This window comes from Adiantum capillus-veneris, chromosome 14 (genome assembly GCF_014529385.1).
Source record: "Adiantum capillus-veneris isolate H3 chromosome 14, ASM1452938v2, whole genome shotgun sequence".
NCBI classification, from domain to species: domain Eukaryota; kingdom Viridiplantae; phylum Streptophyta; class Polypodiopsida; order Polypodiales; family Pteridaceae; genus Adiantum; species Adiantum capillus-veneris.
This window is the reverse complement of record NC_140944.1, coordinates 25,800,463-25,824,117: the sequence shown is the minus strand read 5'-3', so window position 1 is coordinate 25,824,117 and position 23,655 is coordinate 25,800,463. Positions and strand designations below refer to the sequence as shown.

At 42.6% G+C, this 23,655-nt stretch overlaps 1 protein-coding gene across 2 annotated transcripts; it reads left to right on the top strand.

Annotated features, from left to right (window-relative positions):
• The first annotated feature begins 3,992 nt into the window (after window positions 1–3,992).
• LOC147442119 (nucleic acid-binding protein) lies at window positions 3,993–22,876 on the top strand. Of its 2 annotated transcripts, XM_086528411.1 has the most exons (8): window positions 3,996–4,636; window positions 19,732–19,777; window positions 20,741–20,790; window positions 20,880–20,918; window positions 21,288–21,398; window positions 22,093–22,171; window positions 22,255–22,326; window positions 22,406–22,876. In XM_086528411.1, exons 1-8 carry the CDS (start codon window positions 4,065–4,067, stop codon window positions 22,463–22,465), a joined length of 1,029 nt encoding a protein of 342 aa, XP_086384537.1. In that variant the 5' UTR covers window positions 3,996–4,064; the 3' UTR covers window positions 22,466–22,876. The 2 variants fall into 2 exon arrangements, with proteins under 2 accessions (XP_086384538.1, XP_086384537.1); XM_086528412.1 differs by lacking the exons at window positions 19,732–19,777; window positions 20,741–20,790; window positions 20,880–20,918 and having other exon boundaries at window positions 3,993–4,636.
• The last annotated feature ends 779 nt before the right edge of the window (window positions 22,877–23,655 follow it).

Here is a 23,655-nt window from a genome sequence, read left to right as displayed (position 1 = left end):
TGTCATACAAAGTGAGCGTATACAGCCCATGACATGATATGCCAGATGCAACAATCTCATCACCGAAACTGATATCATGTATTGTACATATGTCATCCACAAATTTGACAACAAGACCAAGTCTAGCAAGTGCAGATACAAACAAAGGTTCTTTTTTATTCCAGGTACATACAATGTATCAACAAGTGTGAAAGAACTGCCAATTGCAGCAGTAAGCACAATCTTTCCAACTCCCTTGACAAGATAAGAGGCATTGTTGGCACAAGTGACAGAATTCCCATGAGGGACATCCTCCAGAGAGGTAAACAAGTCACACTGAGAGGTAATGTACTTTCAAGAACCACTGCAAAGTACCATACTTGAGCATCTGCAACAACTGACAAACATGCATCATGAACAGAAGGATCATAAGTGCACTCTGCACTAAAAGCCCATTATGCATCAACATCAGCGTCACAATCTCCTTTCACAAAAGATTCAACAATAGCTACATTAGTAGTGGAACCACTCTTAGTCTCTTTTGCCTTCAACTTAGGATACTGCTTGATCAAGTAATCGTTATCTTTACAATAATGGCAACGCATCTTCTTTTTGCCCTTATCACCAGAATTCCCAGATGACTTACTGCTAGCACAAGCATTGAGAACATGTGATTTTCCACTCGCAGAAGAACCATGAGAAGTGGCTACATTGTTGTTACCACCTTTTCTTTGAGCAGCAATAAAGGGATGTTGAACTACACGCTGTCTAGTCCTGTTTTTTCTGGAAAGAGATTCTTGCAACAAAAATGTGCATAATGCATCAAACTTGACAACTTCAGGATTTCCTTGGGTTATAAGTCTCCAAGTACTAGCAAAAGTCTAGTAAGAATCTAGCAAGGCATCAAGAATAACTGCACAAGGGAATTTTTTGAAATGACCTCACCTGCAGAAATAAGTTGCTCATTGATATCCTTGACACTAGCAAGGAAAGTACTTGTCCATATCATCTTCCTCATGCATAATCTTCGACTCCAGCTCTTTACGTAGCAATGCAATTTTTGCCTCATTGCGGCTTGCATAAAGACCAACTAGAATATCCCGAGCCTGTTTGCAGATTTCGCTAAACGAATGTGAGGAGTAATAGTGCGCTTCACAGACAATGCAATTAATGCACCTCAGCCTACACATCTTTTACATCCTAAGGAACTTTCTCAAGCGTAGGCAAAACAACTCTGGCAGCAGCAACCCTGCCACCAAAACCTACAACATCCACAACATCGCCTACATCCTCAGAATCAGGATGTACATCAATGCCCTGCACAATCTTCTAGACACCCTTTGACACAATGACATGTTGCATCATATAAGCCGACATAGGGTAATTGTCCCCATCTAATCTATCCTCAGCAACAAGCATCTTGAACACATTTGTGTTGTTGTCAGCCATACCGAATGCTGCACCTGATGTGAAAACTGCCCAAAAAGAGGAGAAACAATGCGGGAACAACACGTGCTATATAACATGAACCGTAGAAGACTATAAGGAACCTGTTATGCAAAAAACCGCACTAACAAAAAATTTGCACAAAATGACAAAATTACGTGCACAACAATGCTTGAGGCCAAAACAGAGGCCGAAATTTGTCGACCTACAAACGCTCGCCAAAACTCACAAAAATCAGAGAAATGGAGCTGTTGGCGACTAAGCCCAGGAGGACGCAACCTACTCTGATACCAATTGTTGGAATTAGGGTTGCATGATAACACACACATCTTGGAGAAGACGAAGGAAGCTCAAGGCACACAACAGAGAGTGTATTACTTAGTGTGCAATGGAAAGATAAGTTAGCCCTAGAGTGATGGATGTATATACAATGCACGGGGAAAAAAACCTCCTAGTAAGGGAAAAAAATGCCCCGACGGTCCTAAGTGTGTTCACACACATCACTACCACATGTATATGGTAACATAGACATCATACGTGTATGATGTCCGAAGGATAATTTTGGCAACAAAATTGAATTTTTGACTTTACACCCCTATTTTGCATGTTGTATTGAGCACATACACCAAAATTCATTTCATTTGGACATATAGATTGAATAATGAGGGGAATTTACTCTTTCGGGGAATTTTCTTGTCAAAAAGTGATGATGTTGTGCAATTTGACATCCAAAATTTATTGTGAGCACATGTGCATGTAGTACATACCAAGGAGCATATGAGGTAGAAATAGAATTCCATTCTGGCCAGTTATACGTCATACACATATGATGTCTAAAGGGAAATTTTAGGGACCAAAACTGCCATCAGAGCACACCAGGGTGTTAAGCACCACAAAACAAGCTTAGAGACCAAGTTTCATCCAATTTAGAGCACATTGACATAATACGCATATGAAGATTGGACATCATACATATATGAAGACTTTTAGGCCAGATCTGGGTCAAATCAGACATATGAGTATACCCTAGTGTCTTAAAGCAACATAAAAGAAGTCCCTAGCCAAAATTTCATTGCATTTGAAACATATTTGGGCTAAAAAGTACCAAAAGAGGAAAATTGGGCAAGGTTAATGCTTGTATTGACCATCACTTGCACAAAAAGTGTTGAAATTGAATTATGAAAGTTGTTCAGAGTTACTTGAGTGATAAAGAGTCTTTGGGATAAAATTCACTTCATTTTGCCACAAAAAACATTATACTCGTATGATGTCTCAAGTCCCAAATTAGAGGCCAAAACTTACATATGAGCTTACATAAGTGTTTGCCATCACAAAATAGGCCTAGAGACCAATTTCATTCAATTTGGATCACTTTTGGCTTAGTTAATTTCCCAGTGAAGTTATAATCAACCAAACAGAAAAAGGAGTGATAGACTTGACTAAAAGTGTCAGAATCACAAACTGAGACTTGTAATGGTTAGCGTACATGAAGGAGAGTCTACAGTTAAAGTTTGGAGCAATTCTGAGTCAAGAGACATCTTACTTGTATGAAGACTCCAGACACAGGTTGAGGCCAGACAAGAACTTTGACTAGTCAAAGGCCTTCCTATTGATCCTAGAATCCCCAAATACGATTCCGAAACAAAATTTGGACACTTGTAAGTGGACCAAAGCATGTATCTAGTGTTTACACTTTGAAATTGCCAAAATTGACCTACAAGAAGATTGCATGCGATAGAAGGTTGTTTTGGCCATAACTTGAGCTCTCGGTATAGGATTTAAAAACTTTTTTTTATCAAAATGAAGCTCAATAGTAGCTCTACAAGATTTATTGTAACCCCTGAACAACAATCAAAGACCCTTTTATTCATTCATTTTTGATCAGCATTCAAAAAACCGTCATTTAAGGCCTCAAAATGCATCCAAAAGTTAGGGGTGTTTAAAAGTGACAATTTGTTACCATATACATGCGGTAGTGATGTGTGTGAACACACGAGGACCTCCGGGGCATTTTTTCCCTCTTTAGGAGGTTTTTTCCCCCGAGCATTGTATATACGCAAGGTATCAGTTGGACTAGACAAGGAGAGTGAAAATGTCGATGTAACCACCAAGGAACAACTTGGGACCAAATACAGACAACACCCCCCCCCCCCCCCCCCAGGACTAAAGAACATGGGGTTTTGAATGAAGACCCCGTCATGGTATCCACGGAAGAGAACTCCATGCACAAAAGCAGAGGTGCGCGACACCGTTCGTTTTTTAAAAAGTAAACTCGGACAAATTTAGTAAATTCGGACATCCTCACCTTAAACTCTGACAGGCATAAGTATATATGAACACGCATTCTTTTCAGTGAAATGCATACATGTGTCCAATTAGAGCACGAGGCTACCACAACACCCGTCTGAGTTCAAGTCCGAGACCCGTCACCTGTCACCAAATTTTTTCTGGCCGTTGGTTGTCCTCGAGATGCCCGCCCTCAATCCCTCGGTGTGATCCCATGGCTGGGGGGTCATTTAAACAACCTGTGCCATTTAATAGTCGTCCCCCCGAGCGTTCCTATATTGGGGGGAGGGGCCTATAAACACCCTTAGCCGTCACACATTTCCGTTGTTGAAAATCTTTCCTTACTGGAGGAGATGGATGGCGAGGAATTGGAAGCCAGGAAAGTAGGCAGCGAGGACGCCAAGCGAAGCTCGAAGAGAAAGCACAGCAATAGAAGGAAGCATTCATCGTCCAAACGGAAGCACCTTCGCAGGTCTTCTGCGAAGAGCGACGAGGAGAATGCCATCTCAAGCACAAGCATCTCTGCAGATGATTCCAGTAGCAGCCCTAGCAGCTCCGATTCAGACTCTTCTCTCAGTGAGCATGCTCACAATAAAGAGAAGAAGCTCCACAGTAGAAAACGGCTTCATCACTCTAGCTCAGAGTCCACCTCCTCCCAAATAGACAGTGATTTACGGGAAACGAATAGAAAACATAGGCTTCGAAAAGGCTGCGAACGTGAGATTGATCGGCGAGAGAAGCGCCACAGCAAGAAGGATAGCAAGCGGAAAGGTCTAGAGAAGAGTCGAAGGGAGGAGGATGAAAAAAGAGCCAGGAGAAAAAGGAAGCTGAAAAAGAAGAAGCAGGAGAAGGATCAGAAAGGAAAAGCTGGTCCTGTAACAGATTCTTGGGGCAAATACGGCATCATCAAGGAGATTGACATGTGGTATGCTTTAGGTTTGCTAGTAGTTGCAAAGTAATCTCTTTCATCGTTTCTTTAAGTGTCATTTAAAGCGACCCAGCAACAACGTTTCAAGCTGTTAGAAATGAAATCTGGTCAAAGCATGAAGTACTAAGAGGTCTATAAGCTATTGTGAGGTCTTTCAGGTTTGAAGAGTGGTTGATCTGATTGTCTTGTCAAGGGATGCAGAGCGAAGTGGAAAAGCATGAAAACATCAAGGAAGGTGTTTTTGTTTGGGTCATGCCATGGCTCTTTCAGCTTCATGTTGCGTATCGTGGAAAGCAAATTAAACATTATCCAAGTCAGTTAAGAAGAAATGAGCAAGCTATGGTGCGAGAGAGAGAGAGAGAGAGAGAGAGAGAGAGAGAGAGAGAGAGAGAGAGAGAGAGAATCGTTCACATCTTGAAGCCCTAACCTTATCTTGCCATGAGACCCTAATCCTCAAAGCACTTACCCCTATCACACAAGCTCTGCCCTCTTACGCTTGTTGCCAAACCCCGTCCTTGTTCCTGTGTTGTGAGCCCTTGCTTAACGTTATGTAATGGTTGCGGGTCTCTTGTCACACCCCTTCCAAAGTCTCAAGCGCTTTGATTGCGCCTTCAAGAAAATTGCTCCTCAAGTGGAGACCGGGTAGGCACCATGCTTCTCGCTGTGAGATGGATTTAAGCTAGTTAATGTAAAAACTAAAGACAGTATTTAGATATGATTTAACTTACTGTGGATGATCAGCGAGAAATAGAGATTATTAGGAATAGAAATAGGATCCCAAATTCAAGAATTCAATAAGCCAAACAAAACCAATTGACCGTATGCTCAAAATCTTGTCGGCAGACACCTTGATGAGTTCACCCTAAACAAATATCAAGACTAGAGCGCATGCATAGAAGCAATTAGAATCCAGAATCTCCCAACATGTGAGGATTTTCCCTCGAAATTCTTCAACAACAAGCCCAAGATGTAGACGACACCTCCCTAGATAGATGTCAAATCTAGAAGTTTGCAATCCGTTGCTGATGGCGAGAGGTTTTGGAGATTATTATTGATAAAGTGTCTGTGGTGTGTGGAAGAAGAGGAAAGGGAAGAGAAGGAAGAAAGAAAGGTTTTCCTTTTTTCTTTTTTATTTTAGCCAACTCGACAACTCAACACCCACTTGAAACATTCTCACTTTGTTCAGTTAAATAATCATAGCCATCGTTGCTGTTTCCCGCGTGCATAAAGCCCAATACATCAAATTTTTTCAAAATGATCTCCGGTTTCACAATTTCCACAACCAGCTCACAACCACTTCAATTACTAATTCAACCAAATCCAGTCCCAAGCATGATCTTTTGCTTTAAGGTGCAACGGAAGTGAATGTTGATCTTTGCTCAAGATGAGTGCTCCGAACTGTGCTCAAGGGTTCCTTTTATTTACGGAAGGGAGAGCCTTCCGTTCCTTTAGTGAGAGAGTGCAATGGACACAAACAAAGTGGATAAACACTGTGAATGAAGGTGCTGAGACTGAGAGATGGAGAGAGAAGAATACGACACCAAAATGTTGTTAAAAGCCCTCTTCCGAAGGCCCCACTCTCTATGGCGAGAGCGGTCTACTATTGATTGCACAAATCTCTACAATGCTTTGGACTTGCCGACGATATCGACAACGATGAGGATGACGACGAGACGGGCTGAAATCTGAAAACGCTAAGGGCTGAAATCTGCAAATCTTTATTTGCTGAATTTTGACTCTATGTCAGTGACAACGGCGATGACGACGATGACGTGCTGAAAACGTAGATGCAGAGATCTGCGTTTTCCAAGCTGAAACTCCAAACTTCGGCTGATCCATAGTAACAAGGAATGGCCGTTTTCAAGCCTCCGTTCCCCGTTCCCATTCCAAGTTCCCGTTCCGAATCCCCCTTCCGTGTTTCAAACATAAGTACCCGTAACAGAGAATGGCATTTTGTTCCGCGTTCCCATTCCGCGTTCCCGTTCCTGGTAACTATGGACTGATCTAACTGTGCGGCGAGGATCTGCTGCGGGAAGGTGAGATCTGCGAGGTTTGGGACTTGCGGTGCGGAATCTAAGTGCTGAAAACTGAATACGCTGATGCTTATGCTGGTTCTGTCGTGGTGGATTTGCAAAACGCTAGGTTGCCTGCTAGGGTTGAATCTGTGCCTGATGCAAAAACGCTAGTGATCTGCTATGTCCTGCTGTCGCCAGGCTGGTGCAAATGCAAAACACTGGGCTGATCTGCAAAACTGAAAACGATGGCTTGTTCTTTGGTTGAAAACGCTATGTGATCATGCCGGGGGGTCTTGCTGAGAAGTTGCATTGTCGGATGTCTGGTCCTTGCTGCCTCTTTTGCCAAAAAGTGCTAGCACTGGGTTTTCTTATATACTTGCTTGTCAAATTGCCCTACCTAGTTTCCCAACAAAAGTCACTTATTAATAATAAGTGAAAAATGGCTAAGAACAGGGAAAATAGGTCCTTGCACCGTCTTCCCCGTCGAAGAGTGTATCTTGTTATTGTAGGCAAATTCCACCAAAGGTAAGTTCTTTTCCCATTGAGTCTTCTGATCCGAGATATAAGACTTCAATAAATCTAAAACCACTGAATTGGCAATCTCATATTGCTCGTTAGTCTGCAAGTGGAACGATGACGAGAACTGCAACTGTGTGCCAATGTTCTCCCAAATTGCCTTCCAAAACAAACTCATAAATCTGGGGTCTCTGTCGGAGACAATCGTCTCAGACGTGCCATGTAATCGGAAAATCATCGTGATCATTCTGTGTTCTCGGGAGATAAAAAATGAAATCCATTTCAATATTTTCCCAGAGCGGGTGGGTATGGGTAAAGGCTGTAACAATTCCTGTGCCTTATGCCTGTCAAACGTGACCTTCTGGCATACCAAGCAACTGCGCACAAAGTCTACCACATCCTTCTTGAGTCTCGGCCAAAAGAAGTATCTCTCTACCCCTTTCATGGGGGTAGCAATGCCGCGGTGACCCGTAAAAGGTGGACAGTGGCATTCAGTCATAACCTTTTCCCTCAACTGCTGTGTAACGCACAACATAGTCTTTGTCATCAAGTAGCCTTCCCGAAGGGAGTATCCAGCTACTGTCTCCCTATCTCGTATCCGTGTGAAAATATCTGCAAAATCTGTATCTGTGGCATACTGATCGACCATATCCTCGAAGCTCCTATGATGTATCGTGGAAATAGCCAGAACCAACGGTTTTCGAGACAAAGCATCTGCCACCACATTCTTCTGTCTTTGCACATGGACAATCTGGAAGTGGAACTGTGACAAGATGTTCGCCCACCGCATCTTCTTTTCCGAAAGCTTCTTCTGTGACAAGAAGTAGCGCAAACTCTGATGGTCTGTAAAGACAGTGAAATCCGCTCCGAGTAGGTAATGCCGCCATTGAGTAAGAGCATGGATAACCGCCAAAAGCTCTTTCTCATAAATCTGTGCTGTCATCTCCGGCCTAGAGAACAAACGGCTCTCGTAAGCTATGACATGGCCTTCTTGCATCAAGACCGCACCCAGACTACAACCACAAGCATCACAATATACTTCAAATGACTTATACAAGTCCGGCAAAGTCAAAATAGGTCCTGTAGTCAATTTCTCTTTCAATGTCTGAAAGGCAGTCACCTCTGTGGGTCCCCACGAGAAAGGTACTCCTTTCTGTGTCAAGATATGCAAAGGGGAAGCAACCTCTGCAAACTTTCGTATGAACCGCCTGTAGTACGAACACAGTCCCAAGAAGCTTCTAACTTCATGGACATTCCTCAAGTTGGGCCAATCACGGATAGTCTCTATCTTGGCCGGATCCATTTGCACTCCTGCTGCTGACACAATGTGTCCCAAAAAGTGTATCTCTGGTAGGAAAAATTCACTTTTCTTTGCATTAATCACTAACTTGTGATCTCGTAATGCCTGAAAGACCTGAAGCAGATGATCTCTGTGTTCAGCCTCATTCTTGGAGAAAACAATGATGTGGTCAAAGAAAGTGCCAACAAATAGCCTGTACTCTCGAAAAATCCTGTCCATCATCCGGTTAAATGTCGCAGGAGCATTGGTTAAGCCAAAAGGCATCACCAAAAACTCAAATAACCCAAAAGTCGTCCGAAAAGCTGTCTTGTAGACGTCTCCCGACGCTATCTTGATCTGATGATATCCACTCTTCAAGTCAATCCTGCTGAAGCACGAGGATCCCTGTAACCTGTCGAGTATATCATCGATCCTAGGGATCGGAAATCTGTTCTTGATGTGGTGATTTTGTTGAGAGCTCTATAATCGATGCACATTCTCCAAGATCCGTCTTTCTTCAAAACCAACAACACTGGAGAGCAATACAGTGAAGTACTAGGCTGGACATGACCCTTTTCCAAGAGGTCTTTCACTTGGTTTATAATCTCTTCATTCTGTGCTCGGCTCACACGGTAGGGTGGCCAGTTCGGTGGTGTACTACCAGGTACTAGATCAATGGTATGATCTTCAGGACGAGCAGTGGTAACTCTCCTGGCAGGCCTTCTGAGAAGCAATCGGCGTGAGAGTGTAGAAAATCTTGGCGTTCTTTTGATCAGGTCAAAACATATTCAACCTTTATCCATCGTTCAGTTCTCTCCCAAAAGAATGAGTAAGAAATTGAAGTTCATCAAGTACAATCTCTAAGCCCTTCATTTATCAAAGTCGCTTTCTCGGCCCGGTAGTCAACCACGGCGTAGCTCTTGTGGTACCAAGGGATCCTGAGTAGAACGTCATTCGCGTGCCCTGAACACCCTTGTCATTGCAAACGAAGTTTGCCAATGCTCGGTGTAATGGCAACATCCCATCCGGGTGCCAATCGAACTATCTCCGCCTGTGGCATCAGTCTGTCGGGCGTAATTCCAAATCGAGCCGCCAATTCCAAGTGAAAAGAAGTTGGCCTTGGCTCCTTCAAAAGAGCTTCTTGATCCTTCACTTTGCCCCAAAAGCGGCAAAGTTTGTACTCTCATTCATTAGATTCGGTGCAGGTCCCACGCCATGTGGTACCCGTTTTGCTTTTCTATCTGCCTTTTCTGCCACTTTCCTCAGCTGCTCTCGAACTCTCAGGCCTGTTCGCGTCTTTATCATTCTGTTCTTTCTTTGCCTTTTTAGGGCACTTCGCGGAGATATATCCATGTTCCTCGCATCCAAAGCACTTCCCCTCTCTAATGAAGCTAGCTCTCTCCTCAGGAGTCAGATTGGGTCGTGCATTCTTTTTCTCTGGGTTGCTCTTTTTCTTTCTACTTTCATTCCCAGAAGTGTGTTCGGCTCGTTGTGTCATGGCCTCATCTGTGGGGTAGGTCAGACTGCGAGAGTGAATGGCAAAGCCCTGCTTCGCATGACTCATCAACTCGAAGCTGACTTCTGTTCCAAACAATGATCTCGGATCTCTGTAGGTAGACCCAAGGTAAACCGCTCAATTTGTTCTCTGAACGAGATCTTCTTGAATGTAGAGGCGGGTAGAAAAGAGCTCCAGAATCTTTCACAGTAAGCATTGAAAGATTCTGGAGCATATGTTTGTACCTAGTTCTACACCCACTATTGGGCACTGACGACGTTAGTGGGGATGTCGTGGTATTTAGTCAATACTATGCATGATGGAGCTGATGGTTATATTGTCTCGTGGGTGACTACCATGAGTCTATACCTTGCACTTTCCTTCAAGGGTAAATCTGGGTATATCCTGGATTCATCTAGGTATATTTTTTAGTTGTATAGCGGACATGCAGACCTCACATTGTGAAGTTTTCGTCCGAGTTACGACCAGTTGATATTGTGCTAATTCTTTCTATCTTTTGTGGTGCGTATGCCCTATCAACTACCTTTTCTTTTGTGCTAATTTTTCCAATTTAACGCTTCTCTTAGTGCTAGGCTTCATTATGGCTGAGTCTGCCCTTGATCTCCGGAGTCATGACAGAAACTCAGCACGTTGGCGCAGTCTTGTTTAAAAGAAGCGTGGACCACCAAGTACGAGCATTCCCCTTAAAATAAGAGGCAGCTCTCCAAATCTTGGAGTGCTCTGAATAGGTCCTCCCGCGAAAGCGATGTCAAACTGCTGTATAATAGACAAAGCCTTCGAAGCATCGGAGTATCCCGAAAAAGTATCAAACTTGATCGAGTGGCCACCTTCCTTAAACTCTCGGACTTTCTTGCTTTTATCTTCGAGAAAGTCATACTGGTTGGCTTTGTAAAAATTCTTCTTGTTCGCATAGAAGTTTCCATCATCAGAATCTGAGCTATCTGTAGACGAGTCCTCAGTAGAACTGTCAGTCTCTAGGCGAGATTTAGCCTTCTTTGCCTTTTTCTTGCCCTTTCCGAAGCTTTGTATTTTGCTTCGCTTTTTGCTTTTTCTGTCTTCTTCGCTCGAGTCTGAAGAGCTAGAAGAATTGTGAGAAGAAGAACTGGGTAAGCCTTCAAACTTGACACGCTTCTTCAGTTTCTTTGCCTTGTCGAATGTCGACCGACGACCCAAATATCCCGGGAAGTTAGTGCCTTTCTTCTGCTTTTTGCCGTGCTTTCTTTCTTTTGCACGTCGAAAAGTTGAGCAATCCGTGCATCAACCACGTTCTCCAGTTCCTTCTCCGTATATTTCTTGGAGGCAGAAGGTTTCTTGAGAGCGGGTTTCGGGAGTGGTGTCGTGGTTCTCTGCCACTCTGTCTGTACCTCTTCCAAAGAGGTCTGGTTCATATATTTTGCTATCTTCGGGTCCTTGGCAAAATTGAGAATCATCTTCGTTGCATCGCCGATCAACTGGCGACGCTCCATCTCTCGCCGCTCTGCCTGAGTAGGCCGAGGCGGGCCATACTCTCTGCCGGAATCTTCGTTGTGATCCCTGCCCGCATCTCCAGATGCAGAGGGAGTCGACTGATCCTTGCATGAAGCCATAGGTGCCGCGGAAAAAAAATTTGGGGATCTGATTTCCCGTAGAAGAGAAATCGGCCGTGCTCTGATACCACTCTAACAGACTTGGACACTCCAAGTCAAGAATCAACCGCGACAACACCAAATAACCACTTCAAAACAAGTCACAGATCACAATAGATTTACACTGGCCCAACGGAGTTCCGTGCCTAGAGATATTGGCCCCAAAGACTGGCGCCCCTTTCGGTATTTTTTTATATATTAATCAGATCAAAGTACAAGAGAGTGACTAGGGTTTCACTCTCAGACTCTGCGTCCAGATGCTCTCTCTTTCTCATTGTGTAGAGTCCAAAAAGCAACAAGAAGCTACCAGTGCAAATTCCGCCGCAATTTTCGGAATTTCGTACTGCTGTTGCCACGTGGCACCCTTGGCAGAATTAGGGTCTTAGCCTGAAATTAGGGTTTGCTGCAAATTAGGGTTTCTGGCAGATTTTAGGGTTTGCAGGAATTTTAGGGTTTCAGTCAGAAGTTAGGGTTTCTGCTGTCCGCCACGTCATCACTCTGTGACAATACCCATACCTAGTCCTTTTCTACCGAACTTACGGTACAATCTCCTTTGCGATGCTCTATGTCACCCATCCTATGACGCATCAGAGATGTCCGTTCCCGGATGGTCGGATACTTCTTCCCGATGCTCCCTGTCACCCATCCGATGTGACGCATCAGAAGTACCCGTTCCTGGTGGCCTTACAAATATTCCCGTTCTCAGTGCTTCCGTCATTACTTTGAACGACGTACCAGGAATACTCTGTACTCGGATGTCTCCAGTGAGAAAAACCCTCTCACTTAAAATTCCAATAATTCATTTAGAATTATTTTTCCTTGGTGTTCCAAGCGAGAAAACCCTCTCACTTATAAATCCAATAATTCATTTAGAATTATTTTTTTGTCAAATAAAGCCAATTTAGCAACATCCCTCTCACTTATAAACAGTTGTCCTCAATTGTAGAGGTCCAACTGAACTGCCCAAAGAGAAACCGGAAAAATTTAAAATCTTGCTCAATGGTGAGTTGAGCTGGTCCTTTCTCAGAAGAGAACTTGAAAATTAAATTAAACAAGAATTCAAGAATTCAATACTTACCTTACCGGTTCATGTCCTTCCTCTAGTACCTCGAGGATATCCTTCACCAATCATCAAAGTTACGAGCCATGTAAGAACTAGTCATTCGTGTCTTTCCAACAGATTGGAAGTTTCCTCATCCGAGAATCTTCTCAACCTCGAGAAGAATAATCCTCCTAGAAATCAATCTAGGTATTTGTCCTTGCGCATAATCGTGCGTTGTTAGTCTAGAGGGTATTAAACCTCTTGTGTCCTCCCACATAGGGAGTGCCCAAGTCATAGAGCATTAATCTCGATGTCTTTCTTTAACAAATAGAGGCTGCGATCACCTTAAAGTAGGTTCTTGTTTCGGGCCGTCGCTCAACATAGGCAGACGGTTTCAGTTCGAAGATTCCTTATGTACGGTGAGACTTCTTCTCAATTTTTTTCTCCTACAAGTTATTACTACCAGCAATGTTTTCCTGACGCGCATTAGCATCTCTCCCATTCTGTGAACATAAGTTCAAACTCGGCCCATTGAAGGGCGAACCCACTTTAGATTTCAATGATGTTCTCCCATATGTGGTTAAGGTAATTCTTACCATTTTAAAGTGTTGGCGAATTATATTCTTACGAACATAATTGTTCGAATTTATTCCATCAGCGTGTAAATGCGACTTGACCTGCTCATGGAGAAACATATACCGCAACAGAAGTTGCTACTGTAATGGTAAAAGCACATAACGTACTCAATGATCAACGACCATCAGAAAACCTCTTCTCCGTAGAGAAACTCAAATTTCTTCTATTGAACACACCTCAAATAGAGATTCTCGTGCCGGAATATCCTTGCGCGCAAAAAGGCGCTCAAGAGAGTATAACAAACTCCTGTCCAGTTCCTTGGCATAGGTTTGCATCTTCGTGTGTTATCCATGTACCCAAAGGTGTACATAATTCTTAAGTTGTGTTAGAGGCTCGGTGAACCTATTACCTTCCCTTCATAAGATCCTTAGAGCGAAGACACTCAACAGTATGATTCCTTGACTTGGTTCTAGAGCAAACCTGCTCATCAGAGAAACTGGGATTTCAAATCCCGAATTCCACAGGCACATGTCGTAGTCGGCTCTTGCTCCTTCCCTCATAAAGAGAGTGTTCATTCACTTGTGCGAAAAGCACTCCCATATCTTCCCTTACCGGGTAGGGGGTGTGGGCTTAAAGAGTACTCAAGCTTAATGAAAGCTTTTCTTTGCTTGAAAGCTGAGAATGGTTCCTTCACAATTTCCTACCCGCAGTAGGAGGTAATCTGTTTGAGAATTACCGGATGCCAGATCAATAGTTGACCTTCTGGCTAGTTGAGCAAACCAATTCATCTGAGAAAACAATGTTTCAGTTTGATCCTGCTCTCATAAACACTCGAGAGTGAGTAGTCCCGGTTAGACATAACCATACTTCGTGCAAAAGAGCAAACAAGCACAATGCACTTTATGATTTCCTCAAAGATGTAACTTTGATAAAAAACCCGCCCTCTCGCTTAAAGTTCAAGGGTCTTCTATTCAAGAACTCAGGAGTTAGATTGAATTCCCTTACTCCAAACTTTTTCCGGATAGCAACGTATCCTTCGAGAAGAAATAACAAAAATTCGTTGTTTCTGTGTTCAATGGTTCCCGTCCCAGTGCGGGGATTAAGTTCTATGTACACTAAGGTGTACACTTTGAGCTCTTATTGCTGACTCCACCATCTGCTGCAAAGTATTTTGTAGATGCATCTACAAAATTCGGGCAAAAGTCCTTCATTGAATTTCTTCATCTTTCTTTCCTCAGAGAGGATCAAGAGTGGAGCTACCTTCGCAAGAGTGAACCACTACTTGCTTTGACTCGCTCGTGTTCCTATTGGGCAAATCGATCCCAATTTTCTTGGATGTCTTCCTCAAAGCGTATAGGAAAAAAATTTGTCGAAATGTTCAGCCTTGAATTGAATCCAAGTCTTGTTGTAAGTTCCTTGCAGAGTTTTGGTATACCACCAAGTACTTGCAATTCCCCTTGAGGCGTTTGGTCACATGCCTCTCCTTCGACGCTTCTGAGAAATTGCCATTTGCAAAGGCATCTTCAAACTACCAAATCAAAGCGGTAGCTTTCGGGGCATCTTCCCTTCTGTCGAAAGTATCAAACTTGATCAGAGTGTTCTGAGGTCTAAAGACCTTCTTCATATCCTTCTCAAAATGATGGGATTTCTTGGCTATGGTTCTGGATTGATGTTCATGGATATCTTCTGGGTTCTGAAGGATCTTGAGCATTCTACTCCTTGGATTCTCTAGGTTCTTGAGCATCATGCTCTTGTCGACTTCTGAGAGGATCCCAAGTCTTGTGTCGACTTCTTACAGAGAGAGAATTTTTCCTAACTCTGCGAGCTTTTCCTGCAGGGCTTAGGGTTCCGCCTGCTTGCTTCTCTCTTGGCTTGTCATGGCTTCTTCCCTTATCTTCCCAGAGTCGTCCTCCATTACAAAGAAAGAGAGGAGACCATGCTCTGATACCACTGTCACAAACAAGAGCGTATAGCAATATAGAATATACTTGGATAAATAGAATTTATCACTTAATACTGAAGCCAGAGGATATAAAGAGAAATATATATATATATATATATATATATATATATACACTGATCACCCCCCGTAATAGTATCTTTATTACTGAGGAGAAGTCTATACAAGCACTTGAACCGAACGTATTACCACGTTCGTTCTAGAATAAGACTTAATGGTTCCTGGAAGCCTTGGCTTCCTATTCCTAGGGCAAAACCCTATTCCAAGGAACTTCCTCTCCTTATTCCAAATCCTCGAGAATCAAGGTTCTCGCCTCTGGATCTCACCTTCCAGACTTGGGGCATTACATCCTGCAACTCTTTTTCCAGAGTCCTCTTCCTGTAGAATAACTCTGCTTTCTCGGACATGAAGTCCTTCCCTTGGGAATTTCTACTTCCGGATCACATCTTGAGAGTCTTACCACTCTCGGATCCGTGGATCTACTTCCCAAACTCGGTTACGAAACCCTTGGGCTGATCTTGCTCTAGTTCCTCAGAGCGCTTTTATCCTGCAGAGGCTCGTGCCTTCCTCTGCTCCTACTCCCTCACGAAGAGGAAGTACACCTGCAATCAAATACTCAGAGATCATAACATGAAAATCGTTACCTTAAAAGTCTCGACGCTCGAAACGCAACTGGGTTCTCGAAAAGCAATTCCCCGGAAGAGATCTCTACAAAGAAAATCCTCTCTTCAATCCTACACACAAAAGAGGTGTGTTCTCAGGTTCCTTCTCGTAAATCAGCCCCATCTACGACGTTTATGGGCTGAACAGAGAGAAAAACAGCAACTTGTCGCGATGGAAACACGCTCCGTAGGCACTTCTTCGCGAGGGAACTCGCGCATTGGGTCTTGGCGACATCTGGTACACTTGGGGCAGCCATGGGTGTCACCGGCAACGTCTTCTTTGCGGATGAAATCTGCAGCAACATCTTCTTCTTGTAAGAACTGATCTCCTCCTTTGAGTGAGGCCATGTGATGCTTTTATAGCTCCTAGTTATGGCACGAATAGCTGCTCACGTAGAGATCGCGGCCGTTTTTTTTTTTTTTTTTTCGGGGCTTTGTTCTGCCTGAAAAAGAGAGAGAAAACGTTGGCTGATCTGTTGCCTTATTTATCAGATGGCTGCCCACTTATTAAGTGGGCGGCCGGCATATTTTAAAAAATAGTCTGAATCTGCCCAAAAACTCAATAAAACCTTATAAGTTAAAAACAATGCTTTCACAGCACTTCCCAGGCGCGTCGTGGATGCAATCACATGCACAGTTGCAATGCAGACATAGACTTCCTCGCGGGAAAGCATCTGTTTTCCCGAAAAGCAATCCTGCTTTCTCAGCAAGCATCCCGTTTTCCTCAAAGTTTTCTATGAACCCATCTTCATTCAAGTGCTTGCTTTTCCTTGTGCACAAGTCTAACACAGTTCGGAATTTCCTCCTGACTATGGATATTTCCTTTCCGATGCACCCGTTACCCACCTTGTGACTCATCCGGAATACCCATCACCTAGTCCTTTCCTACCGAACTTACGGTACAATCTCCTTTGCGATGCTCTATGTCACCCATCCTATGATGCATCAGAGATGTCCGTTCCCGGATGGTCGGATACTTCTTCCCGATGCTCCCTGTCACCCATCCGATGTGACGCATCAGAAGTACCCGTTCTTGGTGGCCTTACAGATATTCCCGTTCTCAGTGCTCCCGTCATTACTTTGAACGACGTACTAGGAATACTCTATACTCGGATGTCTCCGGTGAGAAAAACCCTCTCACTTAAAATTTCAATAATTCATCTAGAATTATTTTTCCTTGGTGTTCCAAGCGAGAAAACCCTCTCACTTATAAATCCAATAATTCATTTAGAATTATTTTTCTGTCGGATAAAGCCAATTTAGCAACACCATACATGCCTCCAAACCCAGTCCCAAAAGGATACCCCTACACACTAGGCATCATATGCTTCATGCCCTTCATACCACCCATATAACCCGGCATGGAAGCCCAAAACAAAAGCCCCATACCCCCCCCGTGTGTGATCAACGTGGATTTGGCATGCGACTCATCTCCATATTATAAAGGAAGCGCTCTCCCATTATGCCTTGGGTAGTTGGGAATCTCCGAGCCACCTGCTGCTGTTTCGTTTGCGTCACGTGTACTTTTAACCCTATGTGTACGTGGACAAGCTACTTCATGGCAAGGGTTCATTTCAGTTCAGTCAGCCCAACTTAGGAAGTGTTCTGGCACTTTTGTGAGTCTGTTCGCAGACCGTGCATGTCCAGATACTTAAGAGTAGATGCATATTCTCTGATTGCACATCCAAAGCATGACATGACCCATCTAGCTCCCCAAGCATAGCATCAGAACCCTAGCCAAGCAGTTTTGACTTTTAGTGTGGGAACCACCTCTTATGAGGTTAACTTTTCAAAGTCACTTAATAAACTTTAATTAACCCCATTGTGAGAAACCAGCAAATCGTGGAAGGCTGCTCGACCCACCTATTTGGGAGTACTTAGGAAAAGCCCAGCGATCAGCAAATAGGCCAGATCGCAAGAGGATTGTGAAGACCTGCTAGCGTTCTCAAGCACTGCTATCCTGGCATTTCTGGAGACCCCAGCCTTGCCAACGATTTCAGCCCAGACCAAGAGCAGCCAGCGTTTTTGGTTCAGCCATTCACGCCAGCCTGTAGAAGATCAGCCTCAGTAGTTGCGATCTCTATTGCTGCAGATTCTGCCACTTTGTTGCATCGCAAAGAATAGCCTGAAATCAGCCTAGCATTTGCATTCACTTGCAGGACTGCTGGCGTTTTCAGTTTCAGCATTAGCATCTACAAACCTGCCAAGAACCCATATCAGATCCTCGCCGCGACCCAGATCGTCAACGGACAGTTTTCAGCCATACGAAAGTCCATCCATTTTCAGATTTAGTCTCATTTCAGCCCGGGACATTTGCATGCATTTACCGCCTTGGCGTCGGCAGCAGACCAGCCCCGTCACCGTCGACAGTTGTAGATTTGCAAAGCATTCAGTTTTCAGCCCTAGTCTCGTCATTATCGGCACCATCGTCGACCTCGACATAGCATCATTTAGTACTCACAGCATTCAGACCTTGTATCAGATTGTGCAATCAATAGCAATGGACTGCTCTCGCCATAGAGAGTGGGGGCCTTCGGAGGAGGGTTTTGACAACATTTTGGTGGTGTATTCTTCTCTCTCTATCTCTCAATCTCAGCACCTTCATTCACAGTGTTTATCCACTTTGTTTGTGATCACTTGCACACTCTCATTAAAGGAACGGAAGGCTCTCCCTTCCGTAAGTAAAAGGAACCTTGAGCACGATTCGGAGCACTCATCTTGAGCAAAGTTCAACTTTCACTTCCGCTGCACCTTACAATTTGCTTTCGCCAAAGAGATGTGATATCTTTGGAATGGGAAGTTTTGGTGCCCTTAATGTGGCTTTGATCGGAGCCTCCTAATGATGATCTCCTACAGTCTGCCCCCCTCCTTACTCCATCTTTGACCTCTTCTTGAATCTAAAAGTCACTTCCACTCTTCATACTCCTCTTCCTTCCGGTTGTTGACGGGAAAAACCAATGTCATGATGTAATCTGCATCTGCAGCTGGATTGGATTGTCCGCAGAATAGCAATCATCCAAACTTTGACACCACTGAAACTGATTGCTATGGAGACGCAAGCGGTGATGCCACATACTTAAAGCTGCGAGTTGCTAAAGGCAACTTGGCCACAAATTTCCCACATAAGGTTTCTGAAATACAATGAGCGTGGTGGCTGCCATGTTAGCATCAGTATGTGGTGCCACATCATCAATTTGTACGCTGGCACATCAGCATGCATTTGCAATGCCACATCGGCAGTCCACAATCTCTTTCATTTTTTCTGTGTTTTCCATACCATAAGTCTGTCATGTCATCATTCTGGACAACCATACACACATTCTGACCTAAGCTCATGCATCCACTCACAGGATAGTACAACAGCAGCAGCTCGCTCAGCGCTGTGAGACTGGGCCAGGCTTTCGTTAGAGTGTGGTGGCCAGGACCTTTCTTCACAGTAGTGCATGGCCTCCAGTGGCACTATAGGCCTTCTGTTTGGCCTACCATTATTAATGTAGTAATCAATATGTTATGTCCTTTGTTTTGGGAGAGTCTTCCATCTTTGTACAGTTTTCCCTCATGCTACAGGTGAGGTAGTAGCCCATTGGACAGTTTCAAAAATAGTAAGGATCTTTTTCCACAAGAAAAGGGGTAAAACACTCAAGAGATGATAAAAAGTCCTGCTTGTGAAAGGATAAGATGACAATATATTTATTCTGCAATTGAAAAGAATGTAAAAATGGAAATGCATGAGCTTGAAGAATATTGCCTGTTTACTTTCACAATATTGTCCCTATTTTGCAGTAAATTGGCTATTTCTATGTTTCTGACTTCTTTCTCACAGGTTAAGGTTCATTGTTTTTTCTAATTGTGCGCTTTCCATATACAAAATGGTAAATTATTACTTTTAATTTTGTCACAGGATAAAGAGGCCAGAATTCAGTGCATGGTTGGCAGAAGTTAAAAAGGTGTGAGGCTTGCTTTGTGTATGTAGATTTCCTTTTTCAGTTAGCAAAGTGAGGAAATACTGACTTTTGCATACAGTGGTAGGCCAATAAAGGCAAGTACGGTGCGGTAAGCTGTTTGCTTTGCTGATGCAAAAATTCAGGGTATAGGGTAGAGCACTCAATTATAGCTTGCAAAAGCAAGTTTTGAGCCTTATGACTGTTTTACAGGCGTCGCATTCAACACAGCTGTTTCAGACCTGCCTAGAACGGCCTGAATATCTGTTTTCAAAGGATCATAAAAAGAGATGGAATGAATTTAAATGTAGACCCTGGAGTTTAAATGGAAGTCTAGCTTCTAGGGATAGTGGTCTTTGGAATAAATATGAACAAGTGTGGATTCATCTTGTGATAGTGATTGGGTATAAAGCTTCTTAGTGCGTTGGCTACAGAATATACCCCTCCCCAAAAAAAGCCTTGTGGAATATTATGAGAGGATACATTGCTATTTTGTTCTTAGTACTGCCTTAACAGCCTATCTCAAACAATTAAGCACCTGACTGAAGATTTGAATGAAAGATACTGATAGCAGACATGTTGATGCATGCATGCATGCACTTGTAGATGTTGGCAATTATACATGTTTGTATAGTTACATTTTTACACAATCAAACGGACATTCTTCCGCACATTTATATCCTTGTTGTGTTTATATGCACACGTATTTGCATACCGTGTGCGCAAGCATGTCGATGTATGCCTCTTCTTTCCATAAATCTGCTTAAGACTCATAGGTAATTGTCATGACTAAGCATCAGCTTCAAGCATAAACACATACGAATATACTATACACATGGTAAGAGTTGTTGGGAAAGAGCTTTCATTTGGTGTGTTGAGAATCTTATGATAAGAGGAAAAAGGTTATGAAAGAAATTATGTTTACTCTGGTCTCAAAGTTGTTCATCTTTGTAGTTTCTGTTATTTTAGGTCAATCTAGAAACGATGCCAGCGTGGGAAGAGAAACAAATGTTTAAAGAGTACGTCTCTAAAATTTCTGTGTTTGTGTAGCTCATTTCTTCTGTACAAAATTGCGATCGGCCTTCTTAATTATTCTTGTGGTACTTAGGTACATGGAGGATTTTAACACTGCGACTTTAGCAAAAAAGTATGTATTTCAGAAAGCTTATATTGTATTTGTGTTTCAGTTTTTGTAATAGGGTGATATTTGGCACACAAATATCAACCAATCCTTAAGGGGTATTTATTTGAAAATCCTCATTCTTTCAGCATGTTTGCTTTGTATCTCAGCTTTTTTTTAACCTCAAAAGTCCATTTCTCGTGGCTTGAATATATTAATTGTTAGTAGCTCAGTGCCTCCAGGGTTGCATGTGTTAATTCATCTTGTTACCTCTTGAAGTTGTGGTCTGTGAAGTGCGCCGTTGCGCCAAGAGTAGCATCTTTGGCGTTGAAATTTATGGTAAATTAGCGCAATCATTGTCGTCAGTTTCTGAACAGAATATATTGTCGTGTGTAGGTACTATGATCTGGATGCCTACCACCGCAGGAAGTTCATGAAAGCCATAAAGAGAGGGGTCAGTAAGCAACCATCGGAGCGAACTGAATTCAATGATGAGGAACAAAGACGGTAAATATTGGTTCAAATTTTTGTATGTATAGGGGACCAAAATACCATGTTTTTGTAAGGTATGTAAAGTTGCACGTCTCAAATGTAAAATTTTTGGCCATGTTGAGCCAATGAGTGCATACTCGTGTTTCCGGCTCTTGGATTTCTCTTTCCAAAATTCCTAACAAGATAAACACCAATAGCAGTTTAGTAAATGTAGATTTTAAGACTACAGGACGAGTATCCATAAATTACCAAGTTGGCCGGCTAGAAATCCACGTAGTTTTATTGATAATTGTACACGAGTGAAGCCCTTGACAAGGTGCTAGAAGCTCTCATAATCAGCCATAATCCTGGTGATGTTTATCAAAGCGTGGTGCATGAGAATATTCGCGACAAATTTTTACCAGAATTTTAAATTTTCTGTCACTTCTTTTGACAAACTCCAATCATTTTCGGCTCCCAAATTGTGTTTAGGAAACAATTGATTGGACACTAAAATGTTTCGCTTTAAAAATCTTTTGTTCCATCATGCCTGGACCCAATAACATTCATTTTATTTTTCCTTGAATGTATGTTAATCTGTCCACTTAGCCATTTTTTTGGTAGTATATTAACTTCACTCTGAGCACAGTGCATGGTAGAGATATCTTATATAAGTTGTTATTTATTTCTCTCTTATTTATGCGTCACACTTAGGTATATGGTCTTGCAGGCTTGAATTAAAGAAAGAGCGAGAGATAAGGAAGGAAGCGGAGGTTGAAGCATTGAAACGTTCAATGCAGAGTGGAATGGTAAAGTTTCTTTGAGCATCTGAGTATGGTCAATAAATGTACTCTTCATGCTCAGGTCTGATCTCCAAGCACTGTTGAATCAGGCACAAGCAATGAAAGAGCAGGCCCAGCTAAGAGAGGAGATGCAGTATCAATATCGGCTCGGAAATTTCGAGGTCGAGGACTTAAAAGTGCTAAAAGCTGAGTGATTTTCTTTTCTTGTGATACTTATCTTTGTGGTTTTCTTTAAAATAGGCTGCGAGTGCTATTCAAAGGCGGCTGGATCCTGCTGCTTCGGGAGCACCATTGAAGTGAATGCAGAGCTGGGAGGAGCATTCACTTTGCTTGTTTTTGTTTGCAGGCAGAAAATGTGATTAACAGCATACTTACAAAAGCTTTTACAGCAGGGAAAAGCGAGTGTGGCCGTACAGCGATCATGAAAGCAGAGCTAACAAACAGGCGCCGATGCTTTTCAAAGGAAGCTTTTTTGTTTTGAGTAGTCGCTTTTCAACTTGACAGTTTTAGTGGTCAAATTGCTCGATGCTGAGATAAACTTACACTTGGGAAAGAGGGAAGCACAGAAGGCCTTTTCCACCATTAACTGATTATGCTTATTCGAGTAGTGTTACGGGCTTCAAGAGCTGTAAAGCTGTAAATAGTTTTTTTTTACTGCAGTGGCATTGTCTCTCCGTGGTTTTGATGAAACCTGTAAATAGTTTTCTGGCATTGTCTCTCCATGGTTTTGATGATCGAGTGGATGGCATAACACTCATATATTAGCCCCTAGGGCCACTTATACCCTTGGGTATGTTTTAGTGCATTGGTGTAAGGGGTTTTCTCTAGTAAGCTGTACTTTGACTGTTTTAAGGCCTGGAGCAATTGTGGACCATTAGATTAAGTTTGTCAATTAGTGCCACATGACTAGTTAACACTAGGTAACTCTTGACATAATAATAGAGTCCTTTCAAGGTTATGAATTACTCTTAATAGGCTTGTCAATTATAAAGGTCCTTCATTAAGCTTCGAGATGAAACCTATCTTATTGTAAGTTAGCATTTTGTGTCAAATCTTTATTACTTCTGGTAATCTCCCAAATTTTATGCAATGGTACATTTTGCAAAAAACAAGGGCTCTAAACACCATATGTTTTTGGACCTTGAGAGAATTTTTTCCATACACTCTTATTAAATGTTTGTGACAAGATATAGTTCATAGAGCTCATAATTTTTAATTTGGAAGAGTCTTTGGAGTTTTATACAAAAGAATCACATTTTTTGCAATACCAGCCTGTTATCGACGTTTTCATGGCTATTCTTAAAGTTGGTCCTGAAGATATGTTTTAACAATAAGATTTGATATTCTTATTGAAAGTTCTCATAATCCAAGAAGAACCTACAGAAGAGCATAATTTGGCTTCAATGATTTCGCCTTTACGATCCTTTGGTATTGATCAACACAAGGTCAAGCTAGAAATTATCATGAAAGTTGGATAAATCTATAGTTTT